Source organism: Esox lucius, chromosome 12 (genome assembly GCF_011004845.1).
Source record: "Esox lucius isolate fEsoLuc1 chromosome 12, fEsoLuc1.pri, whole genome shotgun sequence".
Classification (NCBI taxonomy): Eukaryota; Metazoa; Chordata; class Actinopteri; order Esociformes; family Esocidae; genus Esox; species Esox lucius.
Window position 1 is genome coordinate 14009012 of NC_047580.1, and position 17054 is coordinate 14026065.

The 17054-nt window shown below is 44.0% G+C and overlaps 1 protein-coding gene across 11 annotated transcripts in view; it reads right to left on the reverse strand.

Moving 5' to 3' along the window:
* agrn (agrin) overlaps window positions 1-17054 on the reverse strand; it is a 236336-nt gene that overhangs the window by 92753 nt on the left and 126529 nt on the right. For all 11 annotated transcript variants that reach the window (XM_020051742.2, XM_020051741.2, XM_020051744.2 and 8 more), the window contains one exon: window positions 15058-15270. In XM_020051742.2, the coding sequence (XP_019907301.2) occupies window positions 15058-15270 (213 nt within the window). The remainder of the gene's footprint in view (window positions 1-15057; window positions 15271-17054) is intronic.

The window sequence follows — 17054 nt, forward strand, 5'->3', positions numbered from 1 at the left end:
TTATCAGTTTAGTTTTCCCAGTCTAGTCATAGATTATCAGTTTAGTTTTCCCAGTCTAGTCATAGATTATCAGTTTAGTTTTCCCAGTCTAGTCATAGATTATCAGTTTAGTATACCCAGTCTAGTCATAGATTATCAGTTTAGTATACCCAGTCTAGTCATAGATTATCAGTTTAGTTTTCCCAGTCTAGTCATAGATTATCAGTTTAGTATACCCAGTCTAGTCATAGATTATCAGTTTAGTTTTCCCAGTCTAGTCATAGATTATCAGTTTAGTATACCCAGTCTAGTCATCAGTTTTGGAGTCATGGTGGTAGCTTGGTCATTTTGTCATGCATCAGTAATCACAAGTCTAAAGTGGAGACTGAAAGATTATTTAATCCATTTTGTAATTAGGGGATGGTCACAGAATGCATTATATTGTATAAGGCTGATATAATCCTTTGTAAATCAGTAGTGGCCAGATAATTTATCATATACTTTAGTTGATAATATATCCCAGTGTACCTGAAACCTTCTGGATCAGGGGTGTCTACATAAGTAAAACTTAACGGTTGCTAATTGGCTTTTTTTTTTAATTATTTAACGTTATTAATTGCATTTTGGTAGGCTACCGAAAAATGTAACTTTAATTTAACTTTCCACCCAGAATCCCAACTACAGAACAAGTGAAGTTTCAATTAACCCAGAAGTAACAACAGAACTAAACAAATCCTTCCCTAAAAAACAAGCCAACAGATACATCAGGCATCTAACAGGTATGTAGTGCTCTACTTCAGAGCCAATCGAAATAACTTTTAACAGATCGACAGATAACAGACACTGGACCAATGAACTAACCCACACAAATGTGACCCAGCTTCCAAGTGACTCATTTTATACCCATTTAATAAGACTGGAATCAATGAAAAACGCTGTTAAGCCTGGGATGTCCATTAAAACGATGTGTCGCTGAGTTATGTGCATATTAGAGTACAAATCTCCCTTAAACTATTCAGTGGTAGAGTGTTCATGCATTAAGTGGTCATGCATTGAATTGGTATCTGGAGTGGCCAGAGGCACGATCCGGGCTGTTATCTTACAATGCAGTACATTACAGTGCACTACTTCAATGCTGGCTTTTGCTTTAATCTGGCACTACATTCATCATCATGCATTATCCTAGCACCTTGTTCATTCAACTGGGAGGACTGTCTTAACGTCACGGAGGGGGAAACAGGCTCGCACTTATGTAGTGCTTTTGACAACGTTACAAAATGCCCTATGAAGCGTTTGTAAGTTGTGTTTTCTTGAAAGTGTGACATATATTAACGAATACAATCAAATATAAAGCCACGCTTGTATAACCCGTCCCATTTACTACCCCCTCAAGCAGATCTCTCCCTCACGAGAGAAAACAACATAATACCAGCCACTGTGACCTGTCTGGACCTTCTGTGTTGACTGAATTTATTGGAGGGAGAAAGAGAATAAGAACCTGTCATCCAGTTTCCCCTGAACCCCTGCTCTCCTTTCTCCACCATTCATCTACTGCTCGTAATACTATGGTGGAAATTGTTGTTTCATTTCTTTCTCTCTTTTTTTGTGCTTTTTTTCTACCCCTCTTGCTATGCGTTAAATAGCTCCAATGTCTACATTCAGTGGTTGCTCACTAAATGTTTTGTGATTGTAACTATATTTTTGGTGAAACTGTCAAATGGAACTGGCTTTTATATTCAGAAGTGTGGTATTTGCCATTTCAGAAGAATACTGCTGTCCAGCATCACTCATTGTAAACCTAAAATGCATCTTGGAGGAAATCTAGATAAGAGCACTGAAAAAAGCAAACCAGCTGTAGTGCTCTGACAAGTATGAATTCCCAATTACTGTGTACATTTGCTCTGTATACAAAATCAAATGAATGGTAAGTATGTTTACTAGCTTCTAATTCCTTGTATACACAATGTCTTAATGGCTGATAGAGTCATAAAGGGAGGTACACTAACCAATCCCATTGTGACTGCTCAAATAGATATAGTCTAAGTCACACTTTATTTGTAAGTGCTAGCTACCTATTCATACATAGTAGGCTACCTGTACTTGTATAGCCTTCACTAGTGCTGCTTAATAAACTAGCAGTCCTTCTTCATCAGCAGGAGGATGTTGCGGCCCACGGCCCCCGCTGCCCTTTACCCAGAATTCCTCTCTGCACTGCCAGCGGGGGAGTCTGGGTAATTATGGGCCTTTTGATGGCTGTGTATGGCCTGTTCCTCTACCTACTGTAATTATCTCTCTCTGCCTCCCTCCCTTTTCACTTACTCTAGCTCATTCCTTTATCTTCCTCCCTCTCTCGTGCCCATTCCTCTCTCTATTTTGTCTCTTTTCCTCTGTCTATCTGGCAAGCCTTGTAGTAGCACAGGCCCTGCTATTAGCCAGCCCCAGCCTGCACAGCAATCAGCCAATGGATTAGAATTGTTCTGACGGATCATCAGAAAAAACCTTGACACAAAGCCCATTGTAGTGTATTGTGTTCAGCTGGCTCTCAGCCCTGAAAACCCCTAGTGGAGTAGCTGGGGCTGCGATGCTAACCAAAAACGGCAATGAGACACATTGGCTTCAATGGACTCTGCCGTTATATTGGCTCAGGTCCATGAGAGACTGACACCGCGTGCATCAAGGTGTTTTGTCATCAGGCATCTGGTATAAGCAGAGATAGAAGAAACACAATGTTGTGCTTCAAATGAGCCGATGATAGTCTACGTCTCATGCTGTAGGAAATATGCCAGTTCCTTTCTACCGTATATGTATACATGAGTATTGTGAAGGTCTTGGAATGTTAGGTAAAGGTTCAGCTGGGGCAGTAAACACAGTCGCCCACGTAGCGGTGAACGTGACGATGACTCACCTGTTAATATGTTTATGATGCAGTTTGTGAAAAAACCTTAGGAAAACGCCATTAGACATTCATCATGAATTTCATTATTGATGTAGCCTGGGCTGTATTGAAACAAACAATTAGTGAGTACAATTTATAAAACAATTAAATTGACATCCAAGCAACAAAACCATTTCCCATTGGTTATTAAAATACTTGGGTAAAGTCAAAAAAACTATGCTTGTCCAAATGCCTTTAATCCCTTTTTGAATGCTACTACATGAGGTTAGACGCACGACGAACAAAAAGTATCAATATTTATTTTGTAATGTATTGGGCGATTTTTATCGTATCTGCCAATAATCGTATGAAGCTAAAAAAGCAGCATCAAAGACTAATGAACGGTTTGTATACTGATGGCATTCAGTAACATAAGTTCACCAAAAGCCATAAAATATATTCTTTGTTTGCAAAAGAACTATCACTACAGTGTACTCATTATTGCTTTAAAAAAAACATTGGGCACTGGCAATTACATTCTTAAAGATTATGCAATAATTTTAATTATGTAGGCTAAACTGAGAACAGAGGCTTCAACATTATAATAAAATTAGGGCACAACCTTAATTTATTATTATCCAGACATGCAACATTAAAGGACAATAGGAAACATTATAAATAGATATATCCACGTGAACATACAGTGGGGAGAACAAGTATTTGATACACTGCCGATTTTGCAGGTTTTCCTACTTACAAAGCATGTAGAGGTCTGTAATTTTTATCATAGGTACACTGTGAGAGACGAAATCTAAAACGAAAATCCAGAAAATTTTATGATTTTTAAATAATTATTTCGCATTTTATTGCATGACATAAGTATTTGATCACCTACCAACCAGTAAGAATTCCGGCTCTCACAGATTAGTTTTTCTTTAAGAAGCCCTCCTGTTCTCCACTCATTACCTGTATTAACTGCACCTGTTTTAACTGTCCAAACACTCAATCAAACAGACACCAACCTCTCCACAATGGCCAAGACCAGAGAGCTGTGTAAAGACATCAGGGATAGAATTGTTGACCTGCACAAGGCTGGGGTGGGCTACAGGACAATAGGCAAGCAGCTTGGTGAGAAGGCAACAACTGTTGGCGCAATTATTAGAAAATGGAATAAGTTCAAGATGACGGTCAATCTCCCTCGGTCTGGGGGTCCATGCAAGATCTCACCTTGTGGGGCATCAATGATCATGAGGAAGGTGAGGGATCAGCCCAAAACTACACGGCAGGACCTGGTCAATGACCGGAAGAGAGCTGGGACCACAGTCTCAAAGAAAACCATTAGTAACACACTACGCCATCATGGATTAAAATCCTGCAGCACACGCAAGGTCCCCCTGCTCAAGCCAGCGCATGTCCAGGCCTGTCTGAAGTTTGCCAATGACCATCTGGATGATCCAGAGGAGGAATGGGAGGTGGTCATGTGGTCTGATGAGACAAAAATATAACTCTTTGGTCTAAACTCCACTTGCCATGTTTGGAGGAAGAAGGATGAGTACAACCCCAAGAACACCATCCCAACCGTGAAGCATGGAGGTGGTAACATCATTCTTTGGGGATGCTTTTCTGAAAAGGGAACAGGACGAGTGCACCGTATTGAGGGGAGGATGGATGGGGCCATGTATCGCAAGATCTTGGCCAACAACCTCCTTCCCTCAGTAAGAGCATTGAAGATGGGTTGTGGCTGGGTCTTCCAGCACGACAACGACCCGAAACTAAGGAGAGGCTCCGTAAGAAGCATCTCAAGGTCCTGGAGTGGCCTAGCCAATCTCCAGACCTGAACCCAATAGAAAATCTATGGAAGGAGCTGTAAGTCCGTACTGCCCAGCGACAGCCCGAAACCTGAAAAATCTGGAGAAGGTCTGTATGGAGGAGTGGGCCAAAATCCCTGCTGCAGAGTTTGCAAACCTGGTCAAGAATTACAGGAAATGTATGATCTCTGTAATTGCAATTGACAATGGTTTCTGTTCCAAATATTAAGTTCTGCTTTTCTGATTAATCAAATACTTATGTCATGCAAATTAATTACTTGAAAATCATACAATGTGATTTTCTGGATTTTTGTTTTAGATTCCGTCACTCACAGTTGAAGAGTACCTATGACGTTTTTGTGCCATAATTGCCTGGTATTTGGTACTGTTCATAATTCCCTCCACCCTGACTAAGGCTCGGTTCCAACTGAAGAAAAACAGCCCCAAAGCATGATGCTGCCATCACCATGCCATCACTGTGGGTATGGTATTCTTTGGGTGATGTGCAGTGTTGTTTTTGTGCCAAACATACCTTTTGGAATTATGGCCCGAAAGTTCAACCTTGGTTTCATCAGACCATAACAAATTTTCCCACATGCTTTTGGGGGACTTGATGTTTGATTGTTGTCACATGTAGCACACAGCCAGTACTTGACAGAAATTCCTGCGGTTCCTTTAATGTTGCTGTAGGCCTCTTGGAAGCCTCCCTGACCAGTTTTCTTCTCGTCTTTCCATCAATTTTGGAGGGACGTCCAGTTCTTGGTACTGTCTCTGTTGTGCCATATTTCCTCCACTTGATGATGACTGTCCAACCAGGTTATTGTACGTTTTTCATTTTTTTCAGTTGAATTGTTCACATTATAGGTCACATTAAAAGTGGAAAAAGTTCTGACATGATTTATCTTTGTCTCATTTTTTTACATCACAAAAACCTGGCATTTTCACAGCGGTGTGTAGACTTATTTTTTTTATATCCACTATATATTTAAGCAAGACCACAAATGAAAGAGTTCTTCAGTACTTCAGGTTGTAGCCTACCGCTTTAACAGCTGGCCACCGCCTGTGTCATGCCGGTCGATATGTTTCTATGTCTTTCTGTTCTAGTTTCTCTGTTTCTATGTTCAGTTTGGTGTCATTATGGTAATTGGTTTCCACTGTGCCTTGTTTGCCCCCTCATTATGTCCCTATTTAAGCTCCTCCTGTCCTAGTGTTTGTTGTCGATCACTGGTTCATGTGATGTTCCTTGTAGTGTTAGTGTCTCATCTGTTAAGGGCAGGTCTTATGTTAGTATGCAAGTCATTGTTAATTAAAGATTATTGTGCACCTACCTCTGCGCCTGTGTCCTGCTCCATGCAGAACGTTACAAGCACACTGACAACATAACTTTCATTTTAAAGATTACAAACATTAAAAATATATAATCAAATTAATCCAACTACTTTAGCAACATTCCCATAGGCCTAATAACACAATATTTGTACCATGTACTACAATAGTGGGCTCACCACCCACAGGAGGGACCATAAGGGGCCGGTGCAAAGAGGATCGGGCGGCAGTCGAAGGCAGGGGCCTAGACAACCCGATCTCTGGACACAGAAACTGGCTCTAGGGACGTGGAATGTCACCTCGCTGGCGGGGAAGGAGCCTGAGTTAGTGCGTGAGGTTGAGAGGTTCCGATTAGAGGTAGTCGGGATCACCTCTACGCACGGCTTGGGCTCTGGAACCACACTCCTTGAGAGAGGATGGACTCTTCACCACTCTGGAGTTGCCCATGGTGAGAGGCGGCGGGCTGGTGTGGGTTTGCTCATAGCTCCCCAGCTCTGCCGCCATGTGTTGGAGTTTACCCCGGTGAACGAGAGGGTCGTTTCCCTGCGCCTACGGGTCGGGGATAGGTCTCTCACTGTTGTTTGTGCCTACGGGCCGAACCGCAGTGCAGAGTACCCGACCTTCTTGGAGTCTCTGGGAGGGGTGCTGGAAAGTGCTCCGACTGGGGACTCTATTGTTCTACTGGGGGACTTCAACGCCCACGTGGGCAACGACAGTGACACCTGGAGGGGCGTGATTGGGAGGAACGGCCCCCCTGATCTGAACCCGAGTGGTGTTCAGTTATTGGACTTCTGTGCTAGTCACAGTTTGTCCATAACGAACACCATGTTCAAGCATAAGGGTGTCCATCAGTGCACGTGGCACCAGGACACCCTAGGCCGCAGGTCGATGATCGACTTTGTTGTCGTCTCATCTGACCTGCGGCCGTATGTCTTGGACACTCGGGTGAAGAGAGGGGCGGAGCTGTCAACTGATCACCACCTGGTGGTGAGTTGGATCCGATGGTGGGGGAGGAAGCTGGACAGACTCGGCAGGCCCAAGCGTACTGTAAGGGTCTGCTGGGAACGTCTGGCCGAGTCTCCTGTCAGAGAGATCTTTAACTCCCACCTCCGGCAGAGCTTCGACTGGATCCCGAGGGAGGTTGGAGATATTGAGTCCGAGTGGACCATGTTCTCCACCGCCATTGTCGAAGCGGCCGCTCGGAGCTGTGGCCGTAAGGTCTCCGGTGCCTGTCGAGGCGGCAATCCCCGAACCCGGTGGTGGACACCGGAAGTAAGGGATGCCGTCAAGCTGAAGAAGGAGTCCTATCAGGCCTGGTTGGCTTGTGGGACTCCTGAGGCAGCTGACGGGTACCGACAGGCCAAGCGGGCTGCAGCCCGGGTGGTTGTGGAGGCAAAAACTCGGGCCTGGGAGGAGTTCGGTGAGGCCATGGAGAAGGACTATCGGCTGGCCTCGAAGAGATTCTGGCAAACCATCCGGCGCCTCAGGAGAGGGAAACAGTGCCCTACCAACGCTGTTTACAGTAGAGGTGGGCAGCTGTTGACCTCAACTGAGGATGTCGTCGGGCGGTGGAAGGAGTACTTCGAGGATCTCCTCAATCCCGCTGACATGTCTTCCATTGAGGAAGCAGAGGATGAGGGCTCAGTGGTGGACTCGTCCATCACCCGGGCTGAAGTCACAGAGGTGGTCAAGAAACTCCTCGGTGGCAAGGCACCGGGGGTGGATGAGATCCGCCCTGAGTACCTCAAGTCTCTGGATGTTGTGGGGCTGTCTTGGTTGACACGCCTGTGCAACATCGCGTGGCGGTCGGGGACAGTGCCTCTGGGATGGCAGACCGGGGTGGTGGTCCCTCTTTTTAAGAAGGGGGACCGGAGGGTGTGTTCCAACTATAGGGGGATCACACTTCTCAGCCTCCCCGGGAAAGTCTATGCCAGGGTTCTGGAGAGGAGAATACGGCCGATAGTAGAACCTCGGATTCAGGAGGAACAGTGTGGTTTTCGTCCGGGCCGTGGAACACTGGACCAGCTCTATACCCTCTACGGGGTGTTGGAGGGTTCATGGGAGTTTGCCCAACCAATCCACATGTGTTTTGTGGATTTGGAGAAGGCATTCGACTGTGTCCCTCGCGGCATCTTGTGGAGGGTGCTTGGGGAATATGGGGTCCTGGGTCCTTTGCTAAGGGCTGTCAGGTCCCTATACAACCGAAGCAGGAGCTTGGTCCGCATTGCCGGCAGTAAGTCAGACTTGTTCCCAGTGCATGTTGGACTCCGGCAGGGCTGCCCTTTGTCACCGGTTCTGTTTGTAATTTTTATGGACAGAATTTCTAGGCGCAGCCTGGGGCCGGAGGGTGTCAGGTTTGGGGACCACACGATTTCGTCTCTGCTCTTTGCAGATGATGTTGTCGTGTTGGCCCCTTCTAACCAGGACCTTCAGCATGCACTGGGACGGTTTGCAGCCGAGTGTGAAGCGGTGGGGATGAAAATCAGTACCTCCAAATCCGAGGCCATGGTCCTCAGTCGGAAAAGGGTGGCTTGCCCACTTCAGGTTGGTGGAGAGTGCCTGCCTCAAGTGGAGGAGTTTAAGTATCTAGGGGTCTTGTTCACGAGTGAGGGAAGGATGGAACGGGAGATTGACAGACGGATCGGTGCAGCTTCTGCAGTAATGCAGTCGATGTATCGGTCTGTCGTGGTGAAGAAAGAGCTGAGCCGCAAGGCGAAGCTCTCGATTTACCAGTCAATCTACGTTCCTACTCTCACCTATGGTCATGAGCTTTGGGTCATGACCGAAAGGACAAGATCCCGGATACAGGCGGCCGAAATGAGTTTTCTCCGCAGGGTGGCTGGGCGATCCCTTAGAGATAGGGTGAGAAGCTCGGTCACCCGGGAGGAGCTCAGAGTAGAGCCGTTGCTCCTCCACATCGAGAGGGGTCAGCTGAGGTGGCTTGGGCATCTTTTTCGGATGCCTCCGGAACGCCTTCCTGGGAAGGTGTTCCGGTCCCATCCCACCGGGAGGAGACCCCGGGGAAGACCTAGGACACGCTGGAGGGACTATGTCTCCCGGCTGGCCTGGGAACGCCTCGGTGTCCCCCCGGAAGAGCTAGAGGAAGTGTCTGGGGAGAGGGAAGTCTGGGCATCCCTGCTTAGACTGCTGCCCCCGCGACCCGGCCCCGGATAAGCGGTAGAAGATGGATGGATGGATGTACTACAATGGTTTTGGTTTTAAAATAGTTTTGTCGGTTATATTATTTTCATAACGGTTTTCAATAAGAGTCACAGGGCTAACATGAGGATAATGATGGAAAAATGTATTGCATCTCACTTGCATAAGTAAATATCATAGTGAATTTAATTGTACTGTAATGTACAGTACAATAGCATAATGGCACATAATAGGACTTATTCTGAAAGTATGAAGGCGCTCAAAACACTACACTGGATTGAAGAATAGCTAGCGTGATGTTAACTACTTGGCCATCTGCCCAACAATTTTGCCTTTACATTCTACAAATGATTTAGGTTAAGAGACTTTCAACTGTGTCATGTCCTGGCTGTGCCCCTAGCCATCTCTGCGCTGGGCTCGGGGCATAGCCAGGACAGGACAGGAGGTGGCATCTAGCCACCTCCAATCCTTTTGGTCTCCCCAATTGGAGGCAGGTGTCGGTCGTTGCCTCCAATCGGGGACCCTATTTAAGTTCCCTGTTTCAGCCAGGGTGTGTGGTTTATTTTGGTTTGCATGTTTTCAGTTAAGCCCATGTCACTGGTTGCTGCCTTTTTGTTTTGTTGGAGTCCTTTTTTTATTTCATTTCATTAAACATGGATAATCTCCATTACCTCTACTCTGCGCCTGTGTCCTTCTCCTACCATGACCGTGACAAACTGGTTTTCCCCATTGGAGTCAATATCAGAGATCTGGTCATCTTGATAGTCAAACAATTTCTATGGGCAACCCTGAAAAACTGAAAGCCCTAGTCATTGATGACTCAAATACCCGGAATATTAGAAAGAAGATTCAGTCGCCAATCATTCATTAACAACCAGATGGCAAGGTTACCAATGTAGCCTGGTTTCGGTGCTAGCAAAGTGAAAAACTGGCAAGTAAAGAGAGTATGGAGATATTGTTATCCACATGACACCAACAATGTTAGGATGAAACAGTCAGAGGTTACAAAGCGGGGTATAGTTTCAGATTGTAAGCTAGCTAAAACAAGAAATTGTCTCTGGTCCCCTCTCAGATAGGGATGGTGATGAAATCTACAGCAGACTCACACAACTCAATCGCTGGCTAAAATTGAGTTCTGCCTGTCGCAGCAGATAGTGTTTGTAAATAATGGGCTTTATTTCTGGGACTCACACATAAAAACAGGCATGCGTGACCTGCTGAAGAGTGATGGACTCCATCCTAGCAGTGGTTAATTTATCCAGGAACATTGACAGGAGCCTAACTCCTGTAGCCTCACCATGAGATGGCTGTTAGCCAGCCTGCTAGCTCAGTGGAATCTGTCATTAGCATAGTCAGAGTAGTCAGCCTAATTTTGAGACTGTAACTAGATCTTGGTTGAGCAAAGTAAAACAAAGCGATCGTCACCATAGCAATCTTATTAGAATAAAGCCCTCCAACATTTCAGTCATGAACAAAAAATATTTTAATGATTCCCCGCTCCTCAAAATGGGAATAATTAATGTTAGATCCCTTGCTTCAAATGCAGTCACAGTCAATGAATTAATTACTTATCATAAACAGGATGTGATTGGCCTATGTGAAACCTGGTTTATGCACATGACAATGAATTTACTGCACTCAATTTACACTCAAACAAATTACCGTCTTTCTGTCTTTTGAGGTTTCAGTTAGGAAAGCAACGCAGGCTGCTCAATCAATTTTTATAGCTACTATTTACAGGCCCCCGGGGCAGTAACAGTGTGGCTCAACGATTTCCCAGAATTCTTATCAGATTTTGTAGTCATGGCAGATAACACTGTTTGGCAACTTCAAAATTCACATAGAGAACTCCAATGACCCTCTCCAACTGACTTGGTTTTGTTCAACATGTTTGGACCCGGACCTATTCACAGCCACAAACAGTGCTTGGACTAAGCTATATCCTGTGGAAGATGTATTCTAGATTCTAAATCTTGGAATACGAGCCCACCATCTACATAAAGCTAAATTTACTGTCACTATACAGTTGTGCTCAAAAGTTTCTCCCTTGGAGAATTGGTCATTTACATACCATTTGAAAGAAAACATGAGTGAGCAGGCAAAACACATGTCTTTTATTTCTTATGGGATTCACATTCAACTGCAGGTCATTACAGAATGGCACAATAATAAAACAAAACATGGCAACAAAAAAAAAAATGAACTGACCCCTGTTCAAAAGTCTGCATACCCTTATTTCTTAATACTGTGCATTGCCCCCTTTAGCAATGACAGCGTGCAGTCTTTTGTAATAGCTGTCTATGAGACCCCGAATTCTTGCAGGTGGTATAGCTGCCCATTCGTTTGAGATCTCCCCAGAGTGGCTCGATGATATTAAGGTCAGGAGACTGTGATGGCCACTCCAGAACCTTCACCTTTCTCTGCTGTAACCACTGGAGGGTCAACTTGGCCTTGTGTTTAGGATCATTGTTGTGTGGGAAAGTCCAAGAGCGTCCCATGCTCAGCTTTCATGCAGAAGAATGCAAATTGTCTGACAGTATTTTCTGATAACGTGCTGCATTCATCTTGCCATACATTTTCACAAGATTCCCTATGCTTTTAGAGCTCACCCCCCCCCAAAACATCAGTAAGCCACCACCATTATTCACAGTGGGGATCTATAAGCCTTGTTGACCCCTCTCCAAACATAGCGCTTATGGTTGTGACCATAAAGCTTTATTTTGGTCACGTCACTCCAAATTACAGTGTGCCAGATGCTGTGAGGAGTGTCAGGGTGTTGTCGGGCATTTTGTAACCAGGCTTTTTTGTGGAATTGGTGCAGTAAAGGCTTCTTTCTGGCAACTCAACCATGCAGCTCATTTTTGTTTGTTGTATTGTGCTCCTTGAAACAACCATACCATCTTTTTTTAGAGCAGCCTGTATTTCTCCTGAGGTTACCTGTGGGTTTTTTCTTTGTATCCCGAACAATTCTTCTGGCAGTTTTGACTGAAATCTTTCTTGGTCTACCTGACCTTTGCTTGGTATAAAGAGATCCCCAAATTTTCCACTTCTTAATAAGTGATTGAACAGTACTGCCTGGCATTTGAAATGCTTTTGATATCCTTTTCCATCTTTATAAAGTTCCATTACCTTGTTACACAGGTCCTTTGAAAGTTATTTTCTGCTCCGCATGGCTCAGTATCTAGCCTGCTCAGTGCATCCACCTGAGAACTAACAAATTATTTATACACAGACACAAATTGCAATTTAAAAAGCCACAGGTGTGGGAAATTCACCTCCAATTGCCATTTTAACCTGTGTGTGTCATATTTGTGTGTCTGTAACAAGGCCAAACATTCAAGGATATGTAAACTTTTGATCAGGGCTATTTGGGTGATTTCATTTTGATTTAAAAAGCCAAACAACTATGTGATAATAAATCGCTCATATTTTCAAAATCAATGCATTCTTGTTGCATTAATTAGGGTATGCAAACTTATGAGCACAACTGAAACTAACCAACTTGCAACACAAACAAGGACTTTCAAAAGTTGTAATATGAGCTAGGCCCCAAATGTATTGTGATCCTAGCAACGCCTCTGCTCCCTAGTACATAGAAAATAACAGAGCCCTAACGGTACACAACATTTGGAACGGATGTGACACTCCACCTTGTTAAAAGTCTTCATTAGAAAGAAATAACAGACTATGCCCCAGATAAGCACACTTTTCCAAAACTCAGTTGTCCTGAAATAGCATTCAGTTGTCCTGAAACTGCCAGGATCTCGGATCAATGGGAGAACTTGCACTTTTTAATCCTTGAACCTTCCGCTCTTCTTAAAAATATCAGTAAAAGCTGTGGCCCAGCATATATTAACAAAAACATTCCAGTCAAATTTTTGGTCCAATCATAGTACTGAGAATGCACTTGTGAAGGTGGTAAATGACCTTTTAATCGCATCAGCCAAGGGTTTTGCTTCTGTCCAAATGCTTCTTGACCTTAGTGCTGCCTTCCACACCACAGATTACTCCCTTCATTTGGAGAGATTGGATAGATTGGTCTATGCTGACACACTCTTGCCTGGTATAGATCCTATCTATCAGTAGGATATCTGTTCATATGGGTGGATAGCATAGTTTATGCTAAACTTGTTTTTGATGCCCAATATGGCAATAAAGATTCCAGAATTCTGGCCATATAGAACAGCAACTGGACATACGTTTTAAAAAGCTATATAAAAGCCTACATTTAAACAGCAATAAAACTCAAACGCTATGGTCCAACAATTTTTATTTATTTAAATAAGTCAGCAGAATGAACTCTTCACAATCTCTGCAAACTGAGCATGTAGGCTACAACTAGGGCTGTCGCAAATATTACACAATTGCCCGATTGATAACATTTGAGACAGATCGCAATATTTTTTATAGACAATGATATTTTTGCACAATATTTGTATTATAAAATAATGTTTCCAATCTGAATAGGGGATTTTGAGGCCAATGTAAGAAAGGTCAAAAACAAATACCATGTGAATTCTGTCTGTTTCCATAGGATGTCAGAGCGTTTGACAGCTCTGCGGAAAGTTAGAAGCGCAGATAATTTACTGAAACTCGTTTGCTTCTAAAGTGCACCATAACGTAGCTTAATTTTGCAACATTATTATTAAATAGACAAATGTGTTTCAGTCACTTATTAATCACATCAACCAAAGGAAAAAACACTAGAGCATGGGTAAAATATTTTGACGAATATTGTTGAACCATTGCATATTAAAACAATTAACCCATATTATGCTACGTAACAAAACTAGGCTATTTCAAATAACTAGGGTTTTCTGTGGTCTTGCTGGCCTCAGTTGTACCATCACTTGTTTTTTTTTGGCCTAGGGATGTCTGCTTCACCTTCGACATTTCATATGTCATATGCTGGAGTTACTGCTGGTGTGTGCGGCTTTTGAGTCTCACACCATGCTTAGTCACATGACCAAACATTTCTTACTGTAAGAGCAAGCGGAGGCTTTCTTTGCAACAGATCATATAGGTCACACAATATTAGGCTATTTAATATGCTACTAATCTATATCCCACCGGGTATTTTGGCCGGTGATATTTTCATCTGCCGGACAATTACAACTGATACCGGCAAAAGCCGACATTTGCCGGCTAACGTAAACCCTGGTGGATGGTCTGTCCTCTGACAAATCAAAGGTATGCTTTTAGGTGTTCTTCAAGGCTTGATTTTGGGACCCCTTCTGTTTTCACTATATCTGCTGCCTACCCAATTTCCGTTTTCACTGCTATGCAAATGACCCAAGGTTCATGAAACACGGCAAAGCCCCAAGATTGCTTACCCTGGAAGCATTACAGAAATAAGAAAGTGGGTGACAGAATAGCTAGGGCAGATTTTAAGGTTTTACTATTAACCAACAAAGCATAACATTGGACGTGCTCTTACAGTACTAATCTCTCTGAATTGGAGTCACTGACTGACTTGCCATCCCTCCCCCTCAGAACTACCCGGCAAGACAACTCCTAACTGTTCCTGTCCAAAGTCTTCCTGGTTGTGTCGTTGATCTAGATTCTGGCTGATGATTCCTGCTGTCACTGTCAACAGCCCACCATGTTGTCCCTGGTGTAAAGCTGATCTGGACACAGCCCACCTGCACTTATGCCTTATAATCGTCACCCAGCACAGCCAGAACGGGACTGGACACCCATCAGAATCCGCCTTCTTTCTTGGTTTCTTACCAAGTCCCGACCCTACTAGGATTTTCTCCTAGCCACTGTGCATCAATTCCTTTTGCTTGCTCTTTGGGGATTCAGGCTGGGTATCAGTAAAGGCATTTTATTGTGACAACAGCTGATTTAAAAACGGCTTTACAAAATACATTTGATTGATTGACAACTGTTAGCAGTTAGTGGACTCACCGCAGGGTCCCTTGCGCAGAACCTTGATGCGTCGTTGTGTGTTGCACTGGGCTTTCTCCAGCTCACACTCATTAGAGTAGGTGGATGAATCCGAGCCACACACGGGGGCAACCACTGTCGGACACGTCTTCTTGCAGACACACTGAGCCTTGGAGGGGTCAGCCGCGTCACGCTCACACACCGCACCAAAGCCGCAAAGCATTCCCCTGCAACCTGAAGATGAATAAAATGGCATTGGATTAGATTTTTTCTGTGCACCGCCGAGTGTCATTTGGGAAGCAGGCTGTTCACACAAAAGGAAGAATATACAACGTTCAGACCATTCAGACACACTTCACTGAGTGTCGTTATTCAAAGTTCAAAAGCCTTGGCAGGAACAGTTAGGACAGAATTAGAGCCGCTGACTCTCTGCTTCATTGGACAACAACAGGGTACGGGTTACAGGTTTACACGTTATGCAGCTTTGATGCTACACCCCACATACCCACAGCTAGATACATTATCCAGCATGAACCGACAACTACATCCATTATCCACCATTTACATTCAGCTCCTTACAGTATCCAGCATGTCAATTCTGCTCCATACATTATCCACCATGTACATTCAGCTACATACATTATCCAGCATGTACATTCAGCACCATACAGTATCCAGCATGTCAATTATGCTCCATACATTATCCACCATGTACATTCAGCTATATACATTATCCACCATGTACATTCAGCTACATACATTATCCAGCATGTACATTCAGCTACATACATTATCCAGCATGTACCTTCAGCTATATACATTATCGAGCATGTACATTCAGCTACATACATTATCCAGCATGTACATTCAGCTACATACATTATCCAGCATGTACATTCAGCTATATACATTATCCACCATGTACATTCAGCTACATACATTATCCAGCATGTACATTCAGCTACATACATTATCCAGCATGTACCTTCAGCTATATACATTATCGAGCATGTACATTCAGCTACATACATTATCCAGCATGTACATTCAGCTACATACATTATCCAGCATGTACCTACAGTTTTATTGGCCCCAGTAATACATGTATCCCTTTAAAACCATGCAAATTCCTATAACCGGCCAGTGGCCAGATTGCACATCCATATTACTACCTTACAGCCGCTTGTAAACAAATTGTGGTGGATTTGAATAGAAATCAAAGAGACCGACGGAGGACAAAGCATCCTCCTGGCTGAGCTGGGGAGGACCCTGATCTTTAAAGAGTCTCCTTGGTTCGGAGCATCTGATGCCCAATGTCAACACAACCTCCCCCCTCCAAGCTATGTCTTATCGCTGGTTTCCAGGCCAGGGATAAATGGGAGGGGACCTGTCCACTCGGACTAGCCCGGCAGCTGTCTGGCTCGCACTCACTCGCCGCTGAATACACACGGACACGCACAAAGACACACACACCTTTTCTCGTGTGTGTGTGTGTGTGTGTGTGTGGAACGAGAAAGTGCAGCTGTTCAGCATTTGTCATAGCCTTCCAACTTCCTCTCTTTTTCTTCCGCTCTCTCACCCAATTGACAGGTGTGTGTGTGTTGTAGTACTATAGGACAGGAAGGGCTTCAGTTCACTATCAGATGAGCCAGAGCCTGGCAGATACCTGAGTCGATTTTCTTTGGTTTAAGCAGGAAGAGAAGTGAGACATTGAGAAAGAGACAAAAATCATGCCCCCAAAAGGAGCTTATCACACTTCCATCAGTAAAAGGGGAAGTTAGCATTTGTTGGTGTGTATGATAGGACTGTCTAACTTACACATCTTCACCATTCATTCGTGATAATCTGTAAACGTGGTAGCATCCATTTGACTATAGGTGTTCAGAAACATACGCCAATATTATTTACAGCGAAATTAAAACATTACAGCACTGACATTTACAGCGGTCACAAAATAATACAAAATACAACCGAAACCAACTGCAAATTAATCTTAAAAGTTTTTTTCAGTGCCAAAA